Source organism: Callorhinus ursinus, unplaced genomic scaffold (genome assembly GCF_003265705.2).
Source record: "Callorhinus ursinus isolate GAN/ISIS: 27379988/994484 unplaced genomic scaffold, GSC_fseal_2.0 scaffold30, whole genome shotgun sequence".
Lineage (NCBI taxonomy): Eukaryota > Metazoa > Chordata > Mammalia > Carnivora > Otariidae > Callorhinus > Callorhinus ursinus.
Genome location: NW_027397092.1, coordinates 2430591 through 2450339, shown reverse-complemented (window position 1 = coordinate 2450339; position 19749 = coordinate 2430591). Strand labels below are relative to the sequence as shown.

General features: G+C 44.5%; 1 protein-coding gene and 1 long non-coding RNA gene across 6 annotated transcripts in view; one reads left to right on the top strand and one right to left on the bottom strand.

Moving 5' to 3' along the window:
- Positions 1 to 16605, bottom strand: part of LOC141370277 (uncharacterized) — a 45195-nt gene extending 28590 nt beyond the window's left edge. The window contains exon 1 of the long non-coding RNA XR_012374182.1: positions 16512 to 16605. This is a non-coding gene — a long non-coding RNA (uncharacterized lncRNA). The remainder of the gene's footprint in view (positions 1 to 16511) is intronic.
- Positions 1 to 19347, top strand: part of SEMA6A (semaphorin 6A) — a 125603-nt gene extending 106256 nt beyond the window's left edge. For 4 of the 5 annotated variants that reach the window (XM_073878555.1, XM_025860997.2, XM_073878553.1 and 1 more), the window contains one exon: positions 15109 to 19347. In XM_073878555.1, the coding sequence (XP_073734656.1) occupies positions 15109 to 16307 (1199 nt within the window). In that variant the 3' untranslated portion in view covers positions 16308 to 19347. Of the gene's footprint in view, positions 1 to 11712; positions 11896 to 15108 lie in introns of all 5 variants that reach the window. The other variant, XM_073878556.1, reaches the window with a different exon arrangement.
- The last annotated feature ends 402 nt before the right edge of the window (positions 19348 to 19749 follow it).

Below are 19749 nucleotides of genomic sequence, written 5' to 3'. Positions count from 1 at the left end.
TCTTGGCCTCAAGCAATTACAGGAGTCCAGTGAGGATTCAACTACTACCCAAACATGGCTTCTGGCATTTGGAAGAACATGATTTAATAATCACCATGCTTCTGTGGGCCGGGCTCTGCGTGTTGCAATGATATGATCTAGGCCTCGTGACATCTCTTCCAACTACTGAGCTTTGTGACTAGGGATGAGAAGTTTGGTCAAGTAGGAGTTGAGAGTAAAATGGACTTAGATTAAAAGGAAATTACTCATTCTAGTCTTGTTATTAAGCATCTGATGAGATTCTTCTCCAGACCAGCAGTGAGCACCCAAGGATACCGGTAGCTGGTGATTCCCCAAGTTGTGGCCGAGGGAAAGCTGACCTTTGGTATTTCTGGGGCCTGTCTCCTTTTCCGTTATCGGTATGGATTCATGATACAGTGTGTTCCCCTAACCTGGCAGTAACCTACACTTGACCCCTTTTTCCCTTTGCGCTCATTCAAACTCTACCTATTCTGAGCCTCAAACGCTCATAGCCAGGCTTTCCTCATTAACAAGCTGAGAAATCCAATTTTAGGTGAGCAGTGTAGATCACGGAGCCAGGCCCAACGGCGCTAGCATTTTAACCACCTCCGATGCTTAAAATCTAATGGATTGGGGATTTTAAAGTACCCCGATTCTCTCAACGGAGGAAGTCACTTCTTGGCTCCTATCAAGTCTCATGTAGGTGATCCTACATACAGAGAAAATTATTAGTGATGACAAGAGTAAAGGGGAAGAAAAACAAGCTTCTCTTCTTTTCCTGATTCCTATACTTCGGCCAGATTTTCTCTGTCACTTCCTCAGTACCATTACCATAACAAAAATGTTTTCTGAGGCATCTCAAGCAAAATTTATTACTGGCTCCACAGCACGGTACGGGATGCCAATAAGGAGTTAGAGGCTACACTAGAGATAGACACGGTTTCTATCCAAGAAACAGCAAACCGCCAGACAGATGAAGCACACATAGACAAGAAAGTGCACCGAAAACCTTTCCGGCCACCACTGCCTGTGTGAACAAGGCAAAAGTATGCGCAGCGGACTTCAGGAAAGGGCATTAGACGACTCAAGGCAGCTTGGCTGATGTCAAGGACATAGCCTTAGAAGATGGTTTCTCAGACCCTTTTCTTTAGCCTTCCCTTCAGCACCAGTGTTGCGGCCGTCACATGCCACTGCACAGGGAGGAGGATGGCGGAGGGAAGTGAGGTATGTTTGGTACAGGATTCATATTTTAAGGTTTTGTGGAAATGCTGCCAAACTCAGGCTTTTGTGGAACAGCCTTAGTTTCAAAAAGACGAAGCCCTTGATAATTTGCATAGCTTTTATTTGTAAAACCTACAGTATCACAGCCATTTTTTAAATGTGATGGTAGGGCAGTCTTGGAGAATTCAGAGAAAAGGGTTCAGTCTGGTGGGGAGACTGCCAGTGGGCAGGGCAGGAGGCTGCACCTCCCACCCCACAATCCACACCTGACTGGACCAGGTAGGAGTGGGCATGCGCAGAGCCCAGGAACACTGAAGAGCCGGGGACTGACTGCTGTTGTTCCAACAACCATTCTGAATTAATTCAGTTCACTTATTTCTGTTTTGAGTGTTAGAGGAAAGCGATCCTTCAAAGTTCATAAAAAGTATCTAAAATTGCTACTGCTGCCGCTGATGAAAATGAAAATACAATTTTTGAAATTGAGTCCATGAGTATTTCAATTTGTAAATTATGGTACACTGGCCCCATAAAGGTTTAGAGTCAGTTTAGTTATTCTCTGTTATTTTAATCTCCAAAGTGTAGATGGGTCGAAAGAATATTTGTGGGAATCATTAGAAACACATTATTTAGGGGTAGCAGAGTAAGGTTACTAGATTAAATACAGAATTCCTAGTTAAATTTGCCATGAATACTTCTTAGTGAAAGTATGTCCCACAGATTGCACGAGACATACTTATACTTGAAACATTATTATTGTTGAAATAAGTTGAAGTTTAACTGGATGTTCTGCATACTTGCTACCTGGCAATCCTGCTGGAAGAGACTGCTGATAATTTCTTCAGTGAGTACATAAAATCTAATCTCTAGATTACTTCTACCCTTTAACTTTTAGAAAACCCTAGAATAACCCACAGAAGAGGAATTAAAGTAAAAATTTCATTCTGTAAAAAATATTATCAGAAAATTATCACTGAAAGTTATACAGGCATTTGAAATGTTATAGAGTAATTTAAAAGATTATCACTGAATGCAGGTGTTCAAATGCCACTTTTTGAGAGAGCGAGCAAGCACAGGAGTGGGAGGGGCAGAAGGAGAGGGACAAGCAGACTCCCTGCTGAGCACAGAGCCCAAGGCGGCTTGATCTCACCACTGAGATCAGACCTGAGCCAAAAGCAAGAGTCAGACACTTAACCAACTGAGCCACCCAGGCGCCCCTCAAATGCCACTTTTAAGTGAGAAAGGTTAAGAAATCAACCCGTTCCTAAAACAAGGGCGTGGTTAAAACTATTGGTTCTTTCTAATTTTATTTAACCTCAGGTTTTTATCAACTGTTATGTTAACCTAATTAACCTAATATGTTATTTTTTTCTTCTTTAATTATATGGCTGCCCTTTTCTTCCATTTCTCATTTCCATGGCTTTGAAGGAGACTAACTGGAATCCAGAAAGCACTAGAAAATATGTTTAATAATGGTGACCATAACCCTAGCTCAAAGAAAAGCAAAACGGCAACCTCACTTTCTTTCTTCATGCATTCAACAAACATTTAGCCAGAAGGTACTATCTACAAACTGTTACAGTGGATACTGATCTGAATTCCACCGAAGTCTTCAAGTCCAGGAAATCAGTTTCACCGGGGCCTCCTGGCTAGCCCGGGAAGCAGAGAGAAGTCTGAGTAAGAGGAGTAAAGGAACGAGGGGCCGCTGGAGCTCTGAGACAGGAGGGCGGGAGACCCAACTCAGACCCAAGCTAGGATCTGAGGGAAAGACCGTGCAGTCTTGAAGGATAAGAGGAGGGAGAAGGCCATTGCAAGCTAAATAAGCCACCTGACCGGGACGGGAAGCCAGGAGAGTACAGGCTGTAAGGCAGAGTGTGCTGTGACTAAGGTGATGGAGTATTTGGGGGGCCACCAGACCAGAGACTGAAGTGGTAGTCTGGAGCCCTCAAAGTTATGCTAAGGGCTTTGGTCTGTAGCTGTGGGCAGTGGGGGACAGGAACGTGGATGGGTGGGAAAAAGGGGTGAAAGGAGCGTGGGAGGGAGGGAAAGACCGAGATCGAGGATGACAGACATGTAACAAATGGATCATTCAATAATATCAGGCTACCGGTTACATATATACAGTAAGTTTGGGAAATGGAACTTGACATCTGTTTTAGATCTAAAGTGTCTGTTTCTATACCTCATTGGCATTTCCCTGGTAGATGCTCCTTGCCAAGCTACGAGCTCTATCCTAGGTAAAGCTCCAAGCCAACCAGCTCAACTCCAGTTTTGGGGTTCTCTGTCTCTCTAGTTAAAACACGGGGATGCACAGCACAGAGTTTTCATCCAGATCAGACTCTGAAATCGGGGGAGCCTGAGAAAGAAACGCTAATATAGTCCAGGGCGCCACCATTTATTTTTACTAGATTAGTACTGCCCTGTCACCTACCAGAAGAATCTATTTGAATAGCAGAGGAAGCAGTCCGGGTGCCGGGCTTTCGGACGGATGATGTGAGCGTGTGCTCCGCAGGAGGGGCTCGGACTGAGCAGCCCATGTGGAAGGCTGTAATTGTTCTCTCAGCCGTGCGGGCAGAGATGTAGATTTGATCTAATTAATTTTGTATCCTCCTGACAACTTGCTGAATTTATCTAAGGTCTTGATGAGATTATTGTGGAAAGGGTAGATGAAAAAAAAAAGTTAAATGTCAGCCACGTAGGAAGCTGCTTCATCTCCCTGCCTGCCTGCATCTACACACCAATATTTAAAGTTTCTTTTCGAGAGATACCAACTAAAACCTTTTTCTTCACCTAACATCCATTTTCTCAAAAAAAAAAAAAAATGAAGGGCTGAAATTATGATTATGGAGACTTGAATTTTTTCTTCTAAAATCAGCAACTTAAACCTTAGGTATTTTACAAATCAGTTCATCTTCTAGAAGTGCTTCTTACCTTTCATCTGTAGCCACTTTTTCAAGGCACATCACCCTTGACATGAATTCATTTTATGCCCCACCCCCTGCCCTTACCCCCTCAATCTTTTTTTCCATTCTCTCCTATCTTTTGCACAAAAACACACACAGTGACAAAGTTTTCTGACAGCTTAATGGAACTTTCATGGACTATAGGGACCAGGTTAGGCATGATCTTATTAACTGAACTGGAGTAGTTAAAAATTTGCTCTTTAATTGGTTCGACTATATGGTATTCCTCTAACTTTGTTTTGTCCTAACAAAAAAACTGCAAAGAATCGATTTGTATTTTGGATCATGCATAATAATGAAAAAATAATATTAGCTTTATCTCAAAGCTTTCTTTCTGATAGCCTCATTTCCTGGAGTTTTAAAAAAGCCTGTTACAAGGTTCACTTTGCAAACCGTACTGTTCCATAGACAAAGTAGCCTAGTAAGGGCCGAAGAGTGGGAACTGGGATATTTCCCGAGGACGGCTTCTCTTTTCTTGACATTATACATGAGCACGGCCTCGAAAGCTCCAAGTGCTGCTCAGAACGCACAATTCACGTCCTTACCATAAAGAGAGAGGACGGAAAAACTGTATTCACCTGCCGGTCCCAGGGAGAGACAGGCCGCGCGAGGTAATAGTTCAAGTCCCGCAAAGCGCATGGCCTGAGAAGATCCACGCAGATCCACACAGAGCTGCATCACCTGTAAATCTCCCAGCACCTTCAATTACAGAAAGGCCCTGAAGTAAACTAGTGAAAAGTAGATGGCTGTTCTCAAATATATTGAGTGCATGGTAGACAGGATCTTAATCGGTGTCAGAAAGCTAATTACGGGCAGTGTGAAGGTTTGTCATCTTTAATTAATATTTCTTAAGCTCTCATAAGCCTACAGCCTGGGAACTATCTTCGGAAACAGATTCATTTTTTAATGGGATAATAGGAATTTCCCACTCCAATTACTTTTAAATTTCCTAATTTTTAAAAGGATGCATTCTTTTTAAATATGTTTCTGCAATTACATGTCTTCACTGAAGGCAGAGGCGGTCATGAACTGTACAGAAATAATGCAAGTTTGCTACAGTCACTACTGACAATGCTTTATTAGGAGGGAAAAGAGTGTCAAGAAATTTATAGGGCAGCAATCTGCATTATGCCTAACCTTTTGGACATATTAAAGCTTGTCATTTCCAGTCCTACAGCCTCTTGTTATTCATAAATAATAGATAACACTGGACACAATCATCTGACATTTGTTAAGGCAATAAATATACCCTAAGTGCTGATGGGTCTTGCACTGCATGATTTAGAAGCACACAGCAGAAATTTAATGTAACTTAAAATGTCTTATATAATTCTATGGATTTGCAGATTCAGTTCAACTCAGCAGATCTGTAAGCACTAAGGTCTGTGCAGTACACTGTTGGGCTCGGCATTTTTATGATCATAAAGCAGGACCTGGATTTGGGAAATGAGCTCCAGCCCCTCCTTCAATTCAGAAATATAAAAGAAAGCTTTCTGAGTTTCTTATTCTCTTCTCTGATCAAGCAGAAGGAGGAAAGATGCCCAGACCCACTATCAAATGTCGCCTGATGGCTGTGCACTGTTTGAGTGGAGTCGATTTCGAGGTGACGTGACATAATACGTGGGCCTCTCGAGGAGGCCGCTCTAGTCACAGTGGGACTCTGCTTCTTCTGTCCCTGGGGCCCAGTGCTGCCTGGGCTGACCCAACCTAGGCCGTATGTGGGCTCTGCAGTACCAACCATTCCCTGATGGCCCCTGTGAGAGAGATGGGGAGCATCAGATAGTCCCCTCCGTGTCTTCATGCTGAGGCAAATAAAGAAACCGCAGGCATTTTTCCAACAGCTTGTGGCTCTAGCAAATTGGGCTGATTCTGTTACAGCAGGGCCACTGTGTTTGGGCCGTATGTCAAGCTTCTGTCAGGTACCAAGGGAAAGTGTTAGGGATTTGTTTGTCTTTCCAATAAAATCACATTAATTTTGTATTCTTTGTCAGGAAACGGTAACTGCAGTAAAGAACTATCATACCTGGGACCACTAAAGACTCAGACTTTGAGCCCCAAGGAAAACTGCACTTATTTATTTATACTAGAAATCATTTTGAAGATCTGGCTATACATTGCCTCGGTAATATCTGAAGCTGGGCTTTAAACATTCGATTTCTGGCCTATCGTTCATGTCATGTAGGGCAGGATTTCTCAAGTTTTAGTGAAAATAAGAATCACCTAGTGGGCTTGTGAAAACACAAATTTATGAACCCCAACTCCAGAGACTGTGATTCAGAAAGTCTGGGTAGGACCCAAGGATTTGTATTTCTAACAAGTTCCAGGTGATGCTGATGTTGAGCACAATGATTTTTTTTAATTTTTTTAAATTTTTAATAGATTTTATTTATTTATTTATTTGAGAGAGAGAGATTGAGAGCACAAGCAAACTCCCTGCTGAGCAGGAAGCCCAACAGGCTCAATCCCAGGACCCTGAGATCAGGGCCTGAGCCGAAGGCAGACGCTTAACTGACTGAGCCACCCAGGCGCCCCAAGCAACAATGATTTAAGACACTTTGCAAGTTGCCGTGGGCTATCTTACTTAAGGTCATTCTCTCAATATTTTGTTTTACGTTTAAATCTTTACTTTTCTACTCTTGGCTGACACAAACCTTACCAAAGTATTCAAAGAGTCTATCTTGGACCCTGTACAAGGCAGGTAACTTGTCAGAAATTCTAGAAATACTATTACATTGGGCGCCTGGGTGGCTCAGTTGGTTAAGCGACTGCCTTCGGCTCAGGTCATGATCCTGGAGTCCCGGGATCGAGTCCCACATCGGGCTCCCTGCTCGGCAGGGAGTCTGCTTCTCCCTCTGACCCTCTTCCCTCTTGTGCTCTCTATCTCTCATTCTCTCTCTCTAATAAATAAATAAAATCTTAAAAAAAAAATAGAAATACTATTACATTATTTTTAAGATTTTATTCATTTATTCATGAGAGATAGAGGGAGAGAGACATAGAGGCAGAAGAAGCAGCAGACTCCCTGCAGATTCAGTTTGGAGCAGGGAGCCCAATTTGGGACTCTATCCCAAGACCCTGGGATCATGACCTGAGCCGAAGGCAGAGGCTTAACCGACTGAGCCACCCAGGCGCCCCCTTCTATTACATTATTAATTGGGCATTAACAAATGTCCTGCACAATGCCAAGTGCTTTACATGCATTCATTTATTTAACCTATTAAATCCTTCCAACAACACTCGTCTCATAATCAATAGTACTGATGCTCAGAGGAACGGACTTGCCAAAGATCACAAAGCTAGTTATAAAGCCAAAACTCAAAGCCAGGTCTTTATAACCTCCAGGTTTATGTTCTTAACCAGTTAACACCCAGCCTCATCTATAGTCCAGATCCCAAGAACTGTATTTCCAGCAAGTTTAAGTTGGCAGCTTTAGTATTCAAACAGAACTGCTTCCTCCTATTTATCTTTGCTTTGTAGAGAAAAAAGTCAAAGCACTGCAAATGATTCAAAGAATCACCTGAATTTCACAATATTAGTGAAATTTTAGTGGAAGATCCACTTCACCGTTTTGTAGCTTTGATGCCTTGTGAGGGAGCAAATCAAGACGATGGGACTAAGAAGCTGGAGAACAGAAATGCATTGTCTGGTTTCAGAAATTGCTTAGATGTTGGGTTTCCAGTCTTATTAGAAAGAAAACCTCAAAAAGAAGGAAAGTAAACCACATAAATTCTGCTAAAACTTTGCCCATCTGAAATAATCGTTACCTTTACAAAGAGAGTGACAGTTCTAACACATGCAACCACAGACCCACATTTCAGGGCATGGCTTTTAAAAATCATCTTATCCTGATGCCCGATCTAGACCTCAGTCCATGCACTGGTATAGCCCTCCACGGGCAGTGCCAAGTGGGAAACCTCAGAGATCTGAGGACTCCCCCTGGCACAAGGGGAAATTAAGCTGTTTCTCCTCTAAAAAAATGTGAAACAGAATGAATTTCATGCTCACTCTCCCTTTTCGGCCTGTGAGGGCATCCCAACAACAAGAAAAAAAAAAATGCATCAATTTCAAAGGTGACAGAACTGGAAATGGATTCATCCACAGACAACCACAGTAAGCACTATTTCAGTATGTGAGCTTTCATTTAGCTTCTCAACCCAGGGAAGCTGCCTCTACTTTGGTCAGTCATTAACTTGATAAATCCTGAGGACCGTGGCTCCTCCCAGCACCTAATCTTCAGCCTGCCGGGAGGGTAGGAAAAAAAAAAGGAAAAGGAAAGTTTGAGTTATAAACTCCGAGCCCATTTCCATGGCTGCTGGCTCTTCAGTTTATTCTTAAGCCATCTGGTACACGTTATGCCCTAAGACAAGAGGGCTCCTTCCTGCTGAGATAACCACAGAGCGTTCCCACTGCATTTTCAGTATGGTCTCCACTGGGTGCGGTGTGGCTTTGAGGATAAATTGTCTCCAGTTAGGAGTTCTTTCCCCCCTATTTGTTTTCTTCTCTCCTTAATAGGGATTACAGCCGGCCCTCTGTGGTTAGCAGACATGATGCCTGGCCCATGATTAGTTCATTCATTCATACTGCCTTGTGGGACTGGGAGCCTGGCATTTTGTTGCAATAAGATTTTCAAACAAGAAAAATTGGGTTGTTAGATTCCATTCACCCAAGTTCTTATGAGGATTTCAAGGAAATTGCAGGCTTGTCTTACTATAAAGGAAAATCAAGAGTTTATTTTTAGGGAATCGTACTCCAGAGCTTTTCTTGGTGTTTTGCCATCTTTGTTAGCTCTCAGGCCCAACACGAAACCCGCTCTGGCTCGGCCGTGAAGGAAATGTCCATCCTCCTTTTTGCCTTTGCATACTTCTCTAAAGGACACAGAAAGGCTTTGTTGTCTTTGTGGTCACCGGGTCCGCTCTACACAGATACCTATTAATCACTTCACTATGGAGACAGACACATCCATCATATCACAGCAGCTCAGAAACAGGCAGTCCAGTGAGCAGGGGTGAGAGGGGGAAAGTGCGCACTTAACCATTTCAAGGTCCTGGCCGCCAGGGGCTCCTATACTTAGCAAGGTAACTGGGTGGGCGTGGGTAGGGCTCTTCCTTGGCATGTCGTTTAACAGGTGCAGTTGATTCTGTGTGCTTCCATTTGTCTCGTTTCATGCTTTGACAGGACAGACATCTCCCAGCTATTTCTGTAGGATTCAGGGGATAAGTATAGGTGAAAAAAAAGTTTTCATTTTAAAAACAGTGGAAGTAAATTTAGGTGGACTAGCTGTGCTTCTGATGCAAAGGTACTGACTCTCTGAAGTCAGCTGTTTTTCAGTGGGGGATTCAACATCCAGCAGAGTAAGCTGAAAGTCAGCTTTCTCAGGAAAGACAACCCATAAAATTGCAGGTACATTAACCAAGAACTTTCCTTCCAAAAGGGACATGTCTTCTAAACATCTTTTTCAGTCACTCAAGGTTTTCCACAGCCTTCTAACTGGTGTTTAGCTCTTGCTCTTATTTTTCCTCTACAAGTACTCATGCATTCATTCACTATTTATTTAGCAGATATTATTAACTAAGCACCTGCATGCCTGGGAATTTAGGGGTAAATCTCCCTCCTAAAACAATCTCGGTGAGGAAAAACAAACATAAAGTAACATAAGAGTGATGACTTTAGGATAGAGAAGTGCAGATCTCTGGGTCACGCAGAGAAGAGCTAACCTGGTCGGAGTAAGATGGTGAGGGCTTCCTCCTTTACCCTGAGGCCTAAAGGAGAGGGTCAGAAGAATGTGGGGTGAGCAGGGATATTCCAGGTACAGGGAACAGCCTGTGGGAGTGCCCAGAAGCAAGGGAGAGTACAGCCAAGTGGCTGGTGCTCTAGGCATGAGAGACTAGATGGGAGTCAGACCATTCACCATTATGAACACAGCTTTTACTCTCCTTCCCTCCTTGCATGGTTCTTACTGCTCTCTGCTTCCGCTGACATCCACTGACCTAGAAGCAGTGCATCTCAGGATGCTTCCCCACTCTGGAAGTAGTTCTTGTGTGAGCGTGGGCCTTCTCCCCTAGTGGATGACAGGGTTTGTGCCTCCTTCACCTCTGTCTCTCCAGCACTTGGCACACTGCTTTGGTCTGTGCTCAGGAAATGTTTGCTGAAGGCACCCACAAAGACTGGAGCTGAAACCTTGTTATGCCACGACAATGAGAGTGAAGGCACCAAGAACGGCACAATCCAACCCTGAGTTAGGAGAAGATCTTTTCTGAGGCATGCTGTCCCATGGTGATGGGCTTCCCATGCAGACTAGACAAGTGTAGACAATCCTAGAATGGGCCTACCAGAAACCATTCTCTGTTTTCTAAATAAAGAATAAAGAATTTGATGTTTGAAATTTTAAAATGCCTTCACATGATCATCATAGGAAAATTCACAACTGTGCTGGACTTCCTCTTACTTTACAATTTATAACTGTCCCTATTTTAATTACATTTTGCAGGGCCTAGGGGGTAGGGTTGTTCATAATCTTTTCATTGCTTCAGCCTCTAAAGAGCTTCCAATTGTCCCTCTGAGACCTCCCTCTAGCATCCCTCCAGCATCTGAAAACTCTCACCTCAGGGGGAAAAAAAAGTGAAGATTCTATTCTTTCTCAGTTCTGCCAATTTAAGGCATGATTTCAGAGAAATCTCTAAGCCATTGTGTGCCTTGCTTCCTGCAATAGGAAGGTGGAAAGAATAACCATTTAGCACCTCATGACTGGTGAGAAATAGCTGGTGGTTAATGAATCAATGCAAAGGATGTTTCAGATACTGTTTTCATTATAATGCCCCATTTTCAATGGGTGAGAGCAGAAGGCCCTGGGGTTGGGAGAGGAAGACATTTCCGGGCCCCAGAATAGAGAAGCCAACTCTTACTGGTCTGGCGGGGGGGGGTGCTGGAGAAGAAGTATGCCACCCTACAAAAGCCCCTCCACTTCCCCAGGGTTTCCATGCAACATCTGAAGCAATGACGTTCAACCAGCTCCCTTGGCAGAGTTGTATTTATTTCAAAATATTAAATTCCACTGGGCTAGCCAGTCGTTACAAATAACCCATCTACCCTCATCATCTCTTTTGGAATTATCCCAGAATGAATTTTTCATTTTTGATACAGTTTCTCTTATTATTTTGAACATATACTGAGCACCTTTATCGATTTGTCTAATGGATGTTAGGATGATTACATTCTGTTCTATGGATGGAGATATATTTTGGTTCTGTAACTTCAGAAGGTTATGGTCACTGCAAAAATGTCCCACCAAGTTTAGAGGCCCATTTAAGAGCGTCTCTGCAATGTACTGCAAAACCATCTATCTGGTAATCATTTATTAAGTGCCCAACTAAGGAGCCCTGGTGATGGTGAGGGTTATAAATGCATATAAAATAAGGTCCCCGCCCTCAAGGAGCTGAATGCAGGATTTTTACTCTACTAGGAGTCTAACTACAATCACTGCATTTTGCTCAACATTTCCTGCTTTTGTTGTTTTACTTATTTCAAAATGCAGGACCTATAAGGCAATCCTGGGACAGAGGTACGTGTTCCCTTAGTTGCCTCAACATATCCCTTTGGCAACATTTGGACAGCACAAGGTTGGAGCTGGGAAGAACAGGTCTGTCCCCCTCCCCCGGGAGACCCATAGCAAATGGAACCAAATGGAGAGGCTGTGACTGTTACTCTTAAGCCCTGGGTGAGCCACAAGCCCACCACATCTCCTTGGTGGCTTCTTTTCACCTGTAGACTTGTCCAGCAAACTACAGCATTTAAGTTCTTTCTTATTCATTGCTTCATTTGATTCTTGCAAGAACCCAGTAAGGTATTAAGTGTATTAACCCCACATCGCAAATGAAAAAAAACTGAGGCCCAGAGATGGGCCAAAAGGTCACCCAGCAGTAAGTGGGAGCCTAAGACCCCAGGCCTCTGGAGATCTCTAGTGTTGCTTGTACCAGCACCCATGCCCACCCCCACCCCCGAGAAGACCACTGTGTTCAATCCTTCACAGTGACCGATGTCACAAAGTTGACTTAATCATTTCCATAAATGCCCCTTTGCCCTTTTCATGAATAAAGAGAAAGCTTTAAGTTTGGAAGGGATTTTCCAGAAATGACTTCTAACTTCTTATCTTCCTGACTTGTGCTTTCAACTTAATCTCCGATCTGTTTCTACCTGTGTACCTGGGATTTCTGAATTTGCACAAGCAGATGAGGGAAGGGCACCTGCTTGGGGTGGATATCTCAAAACTGAAGAGATGCAGGCTTTTAAAGGCACTATTTACATAACAAAATGAGGTGGGGGTGGGGGGCTGTTTGAGACACCATTTTTCTCAAAGGTCATACCCTATTTGATTTAACAGCCAAAACCGTGAACTCAAATGTCATCCCCTAAAAACGTTTTACCCAGTGAAAGAGCAAATGGTTTCCATGAGATTAAACTAGTCAAGGACCTTCAAACATGAAAGAATAGCTATAAGGAAAAAAAGCCATGAATAAACTTGAAATTTTTGCAGTTTTCCCAATTAAACAATGAATGAAACAAATGGACTACGTTAGCTGCCTTCTTTCCCTGTTCCTCTTAAACTGAGAGGTCAATTTCAATTATAAAATACCAAAGTCAATTATAGATAACTACCTATTATTATAAGGATGCATTTATTGGGAAGACACAGCCCCCATGAATATGATTGCCAGGAGGGGATCCATGAAATACCCACTGCCATGAAAAATCTACCTGGTACCCCCCCCACACACACACACACATCGGTGAGGTCTACCCTGTGGTTAGATTCCACTGAGATCGCCAAGTCAATGAGGGAAATTAAACCCATTTTATTTACAGGTGTACATTTTTGTGTCATTGTACGTAGGTGGTTAAAAATGATCTTCAATAGAACCCCAAACACAGTCAAAACTGAAAGAAAATCAGTTGCTATTTTAGCATTACAACAAGGAAATGCAAATTTAAGAAAGAACTTTTCATTTGCACAGTTCCTTGGTGACTAGGTATTAAAACATATTTGAATGCAGCAAGACACCTCATGGTTTGGGGAGCTCCACATTATAAAAGGTGTGAGTTACAGCCAAATTTCCTGCTGTTTTTTTTTTTTTGCTTCTCCATGTCTATCCCTTAAAAGTTCAGTTAGATAAATCTGGAAATATTTGAGAAGTGTCACCTTTGGAAATTATTCAGGGTCTTGACATCTTAATACTCTTTCCCCGGGGTGAAATCGCCTGCCGTGCCCCCTTCATTACCAAGGGCATTTTTTTAATCACAGAACCTTTGTTTCTCAAGAGACATTTGCTGCTTTTGTTTATTCCCCCTGAAGTCACAATCCTTTGTCACAGGACAATCATTTCCACAGCAACCGACTGTGATGTCACAAGTAAGGGGAGGAGGAATGTTTAGACAGAAAAGAGAAAGAGAATGTTCTCTTCCACAGGCAAAGGTTTCTGAGTTTTAAAACCATCGCTTCTCTAATCAAAATATTTTAGCAGAAAGACCCCATGACAAAGCTGCATTTCTTCAGGGTCTCAATTGTAACATAAAAAGCATGTCAGCAGAAGTTGAAGGGCTGCATGTTGTGGGCTTAGGAAGGGGTAGAAGTTTTTATTGTATTTCATTCTAATTCTGTACCAGTGAAATCTGCCAGTAAAATACATTAAGCATATTCCAGAAAGAGTTGATTTAGCAGATGAAAAATATGTCTCCTGAGACCAGAGAAGGTACATTTTCTGTCTTACTATCATTTCCATAATAGGAACAATGTTTACATTTCCTCAGCCCATGCAGTGCCTCTAATGTATTCGTGTTCTTTCACCCTCCAGAGGCAGGAATTGAGGTATTTGAGATTTTATTTTTTAGCTACCGCATCAAGCACTTAAGATCTGACAATTGTGATGTGTATTCTCACTCGGTATTAAAAAATAAAAGCCTCAGTGTTTGCATTTGATTAGAGTCTCTCAGCTTGGTGGCTGATTAGGCAGGAACAGGGAAGGCAACTTTCTTCAGAAACATGTCGATTGATGTAGTGTAAGATTATTGACGGGTGTAGTCACATAATTTTTATTAAATTGAAGAGATTAGCTCTGCTGAAGAATCTCACCTTGACAGCAAACTCTAGTCCTAATAATGAGACCTGACACTTTTCAAACCCACTCCAGGGCCCCAAATGGTCTTTTTTTCTAAATACTCGTTCAGTTCAAGTTAGGGAAGAGCTTCGTTCAAATATTCAGCATATTTACCTGAAATTGAGTGTGCATTGCCTTTTTTTTTGGGGGGGGAAGGATGATACAAAATCAGCATAAACATCTGTAATGTGAGCTTGAGCTATTTTCTTTCCCCGTAAATGACACACGAGGTCTTCCTCCAGTTGCCTGAAATGCACACATAGCTTTTTCTCCAGATAGAGGCCACCCTGCCCACAAAGAAGTCATCAGAGAAGACCCTGGCACCCTGGAGCGTAGTGCCATTCGTTCATTTAACAGGCATAAAATTGTTGCCTCTTCCTCTCTGGACTCAAAGTGTCTCTGTTATCCCAATTTTCTGAGGGGAAGACTGAGAAAAGATGGAGGAGGGGGGCGGGGAGGGATAAATTTTGGAAATGAAAAACTGTCCTATTCCACAGACTGAAGCAAGCAGAAAGAGCACATACTTGAGAGAGGGGGAAAAAGCACTTTTTCAGAACACAAAAAAGGACAAAAATGAAGTTTATTTACCTATTTGGGGGGGGGGGGGGGGAGGCTTGGAGAGGATTAATTAATGTTTGGCAAGCTGCGCCCCAAGACAAGTTATGCAGAGGTGCTACTGTCACTTATTACTGTTATTAATGAACGGGGTGAACGCCAAACAAAAATAAGCCCCGCGGTGCGCTTTCATTTCTTAACACCGTGTGCGATGTCTATTGCAGGAGTGATTCGGGAAAGTTACCTCAAAGGCCATGACCAGCTCGTCCCTGTCACCCTCCTGGCCATTGCGGTCATTCTGGCTTTTGTCATGGGGGCTGTATTCTCTGGCATCATTGTCTATTGCGTCTGCGACCACAGGCGCAAAGACGTGTCCGCTGTGCAGCGCAAAGAGAAGGAGCTCACCCACTCGCGCCGGGGCTCCATGAGCAGCGTCACCAAGCTCAGCGGTCTCTTCGGGGACACCCAGTCCAAAGACCCGAAGCCGGAGGCCATCCTCACACCACTCATGCACAACGGCAAGCTCCCCACACCCGGCAACACGGCCAAGATGCTCATCAAGGCCGATCAGCACCACTTAGACCTGGCGGCCTTGCCCACCCCGGAGTCCACCCCGACCCTGCAGCAGAAGCGGAAGCCCAGCCGCGGCAGCCGCGAGTGGGAGAGGAACCAGAACCTCATCAACGCCTGCACCAAGGACATGCCCCCCATGGGCTCCCCTGTGATCCCCACGGACCTGCCCCTGCGGGCCTCCCCCAGCCACATCCCCAGCGTGGTGGTCCTGCCCATCACGCAGCAAGGCTACCAGCACGAGTACGTGGACCAGCCCAAAATGAGCGAGGTGGCCCAGATGGCGCTGGAGGACCAGGCGGCCACCCTGGAGTATAAGACCATCAAGGAGCATCTCAGCAGCAAGAGTCCCAACCACGGGGTGAACCTGGTGGAGAACCTGGACAGCCTGCCCCCCAAAGTCCCCCAGCGGGAGGCCTCCCTGGGCCCTCCAGGAGCCTCCCTGTCTCAGAACGGCCTGAGCAAGCGGCTGGAAATGCACCACTCCTCCTCCTACGGCCTTGACTATAAGAGGAGCTACCCCACGAACTCACTCACAAGAAGCCACCAGGCCACCACTCTCAAAAGAAACAATACTAACTGCTCCAATTCCTCCCACCTGTCCAGGAACCAGAGCTTTGGCCGGGGAGACAACCCGCCCCCCGCCCCACAGAGGGTGGACTCGATCCAGGTGCACGGCGCGCAGCCCGCGGGCCAGGCCGTGACTGTTTCGCGGCAGCCCAGCCTCAACGCCTACAACTCGCTGACGAGGTCGGGGCTGAAGCGCACACCCTCGCTAAAGCCGGACGTACCCCCCAAACCCTCCTTTGCCCCCCTTTCCACATCCATGAAGCCCAATGACGCGTGTACATAATCCCAGGGGGAGGGGTCAGGTGTCGAACCAGCAGGAAAGGCCAGGCGCGCGCCCAGCTCGGCGAGGCCCTCCACTGCCTGAGTACCCACCAGACCAAGATGGCCGCGGCGGAGCGGAGGACGCTGGGTCCCCCCTCGGGGGCGCAGGGGGACCCTGGAAAATTGGGCCACGTGGTTGGGTGAAGGTTTGCGACGCGGGACTCACCTCCATTCTCTGACTTCACTCTCCCCTCACACCGTGCAGCAGGTCGGACTCACGAGAGACTTAAATTATCATCACAAACATGAGCCAAAAGCACATACCCACCCACCTTCCCACGCATGCGCGCGCGCACGCGCACACGCTCACCCCACCCACACCCACACCCACACCCACACCCACATCCGCAGGTGAACGATGACTGCACCACGTTGTCCGTGACTGCACCGGGCGCCTGCAAACAGGGCTGGCGTTCCACCTGCAAAACACAGATACATTTTTAAAAATCATGAAAATTAAAAAGACAAAAAAATAAAGAATTCATTGATAATTCTAACTCAGAACTTTAACAATGGCAGAAGTTTACTATGCGCAGATACTGTGAAATGCCCACCAGTGTTACACCTTTCTGTTATTAGCAGATGAATGCCATGTTGGGCAACTATGTCAGATTTCTGCTCCTCTCTTTTAATGAAATAACGTGACCGTTAACGCAAGTAACTCTTTATTTATTGTTCACCCTTTTTTTCCTTAAGGAAAGGACTCTTCCACCTACCATCCAATGAACAGCTCTTCAGAAAGCCCCTTGAAAGTTAAACTATTTAACGTGAAATCCATTAACTGGAATAATTGAGTTTATTTTTACAATAAATTCACTGAGTAAATAAGTTGGAGCTGCAATTCTGAGCTTTGTGTTTGGACTGTCTGATCTCTAGCTAAAGGAAAGCGTTGAGAGGGAAATATTATTTAAATCAACCAGTTAATTTGCTGGTCAGGTCTCTGGCCCTATAACATGCAAAAAATTAATTAGTTTAAAAGTCCTTCCAGATCCTAACTTCTGAAGCAACCGGAGAGGAACTTTTAGAATGACACATCCCGTGTCCCATTGCTGCCAACAATGTGGTTGTCAGTGGTTCCTACTTTCTGTGAAGGCACCAGCTTGTGATACCCATCTCATTTCACCTTGCATGTGAGACAGCAAACAAAATCCACTAAAGGCGTGAACTAATTAATATGCTGGCTGCTACCTTGCATAAATTAATGGTTTGCTCACACGGGTTTTTCGTGGGGTTACATCTGTGAATAGCCTCTTTTCCACATGTAAATTTGTGCCTTACACCCTGAGTTGTGTACACTTGTAAACTGTCGTTATGATAAACTCCCCCCCCCCCCCTTTTGAAATAAATGCAGCTATTTATTTGACCCTCCCCCCCCCCCCCCCCGCTCCAGCCCTCTGGAAGATTAGCATCTAGCAGATGGAAGAAGAGTGCAGTGGTGGTGGTTATAAGCCTGCCCCCCTGGGAGAGCTAGGCGGGCAGCACACCCTCCAATTCACTTCCTTCTAGTCGTGCCAACTCCAACCACCCTTTGGCCATGCTACCAAGCATGGACACCCGTGTTGTGGGTGGCAATACCCATTCTCCCTCCAGAGCTCCCTGCTTCCCTGGTATTCTCAGATCATTTCAACATGGTGATATCCTCATTGGCCAGAAGAGAAGGGACTAACGTCCCAGCCCTCATTTCCGCTGGATCCACCGGCTGGAGAACACGCTGTGTGCGGTTGCCAGGCACCTGGGAGGTGTCTCCAAGCCATGGGCTCAGCACGCACGTGCCCTGCACACAAAGAAATGACGTGGAAGTAGATGCAGGCAGGCTGGTCCCTGCTGTGATGGATGAGTAACTCCAAGTACAAAGCCAACCACAATGGATGCTGCAAAAACATTGACTGGGGCAGAAGATTTTTTAATTTTTTAACAAATTTCTTCATCCATTTGTTGTTCTTGTTTGTACGGGGCGGGGTGGGGGTGTGTTCCCCCCCCCCTGGTTCTCATTAGCTCAAGCACACAGAGGGGTCTATTGTTTACTCTACCATGAACAAAAGAACTGTCAACATAATGTAAACAGTGAGCATTGTTTGGGGTTGTTGTGTTTTTAAACAGTATATTTGGTGGCCTCTTTGTCTCTTTTTATTTCCAGTTTGATCTTCTGGGTTTGATCTTGTCTTAAAAAAATAATAATAACTTTCAAAGAAAGACTACTGGGGACAATCTTGAGTTGGCTGATGAAAAGGTGGTACCTCCGTAATCAGAGTGAGACCTAGGTGTGTCTCGAGGACTCACGCATTAGCTTTGTGTTCCTGCAGACATCCCTCGCAGTTTTGCTGTCTTTCCGGGTAGGCTTCTGTTGTTTTGGGTTGTTATGTTTTTATTCTGTTTTGTTAGCAGAATCAACGTTCACATCCCATGAACTCTGTACCCTGAAATCGCAAAGTCTTTTCTAGAAACTGAGATCATTGTTTTTTTCCCTTCTTCCCGAAGGTTGACCCCCAAGAGTATTGACAAGGGAGCCCCCACTCTCGTGTCCCCATGGGTGGACATCATGGCCTCAGCTGTGTTACGGAGACCTGTGTCAAAACTTCCGTCCCACATCCCCACCTCCCAACAGCTCATCACTTGCGGCGCTCTCCCTAAAATGCCCATATGTACTGAGCTGGTTGTTTGCATTTAAGTATTTTTTTCCCTTTTCTTTTTCTTTTTTTTTCCCCCCCACTGTGTGTTGGGGGGAGGGTCCATAAACCTGAGTGTGCCTTTGCTTTCCACCCTTGCTAGACACTGGTAGATGCAACAAACTCAGATTTATATTTGTTGTAAAGTTGTAAAAATATTGTGATGTCACCAACTTTCCTTCCATCTCCACATCCCTTAACATCTGATTCATGACTTAATGTATGTTGTAAAACAGAAAAAAAAGAAAAGAAAAAAAAGGGGGGAAGACAAAAAAAAAAAGCAAGGAAAAGGCTCTTTATTACTTAAAAGTAATAAAACAAGACTGTTCTACATTATCGTCTGTGTCCTGAATGCTTTTATTTATCTCTTACTTTTTTCCCTTTTGAACCATACCCTTTTTGGGGTTGGATTCTACTCTTTCCCGTCTCTGTCTGGTTTCCAGAGCATAAATAACAATGTGGTTAGACCCGTTTGTTTGCAGTACTCACACCCTGCCCACCCCCCCACCCAAATTATTGATGTGTTTTCTCTGCCTGCACCCAGCCTGGGGCGGGGTTATAGCAGAAGCCACCAGTAATTAAAAGGCAGGGCACACATTGACTCCCTCTATTCATTTTATGCATTTTCTTTTTATGGGCTTGTTCATCATCAAACATTTATGGTAGGCTTGATAGTTTAAGAGATCAAGGCTAGGATTTTAGTATGTAGGGTCCCCTAAAAATAGATCCTTGCACAGA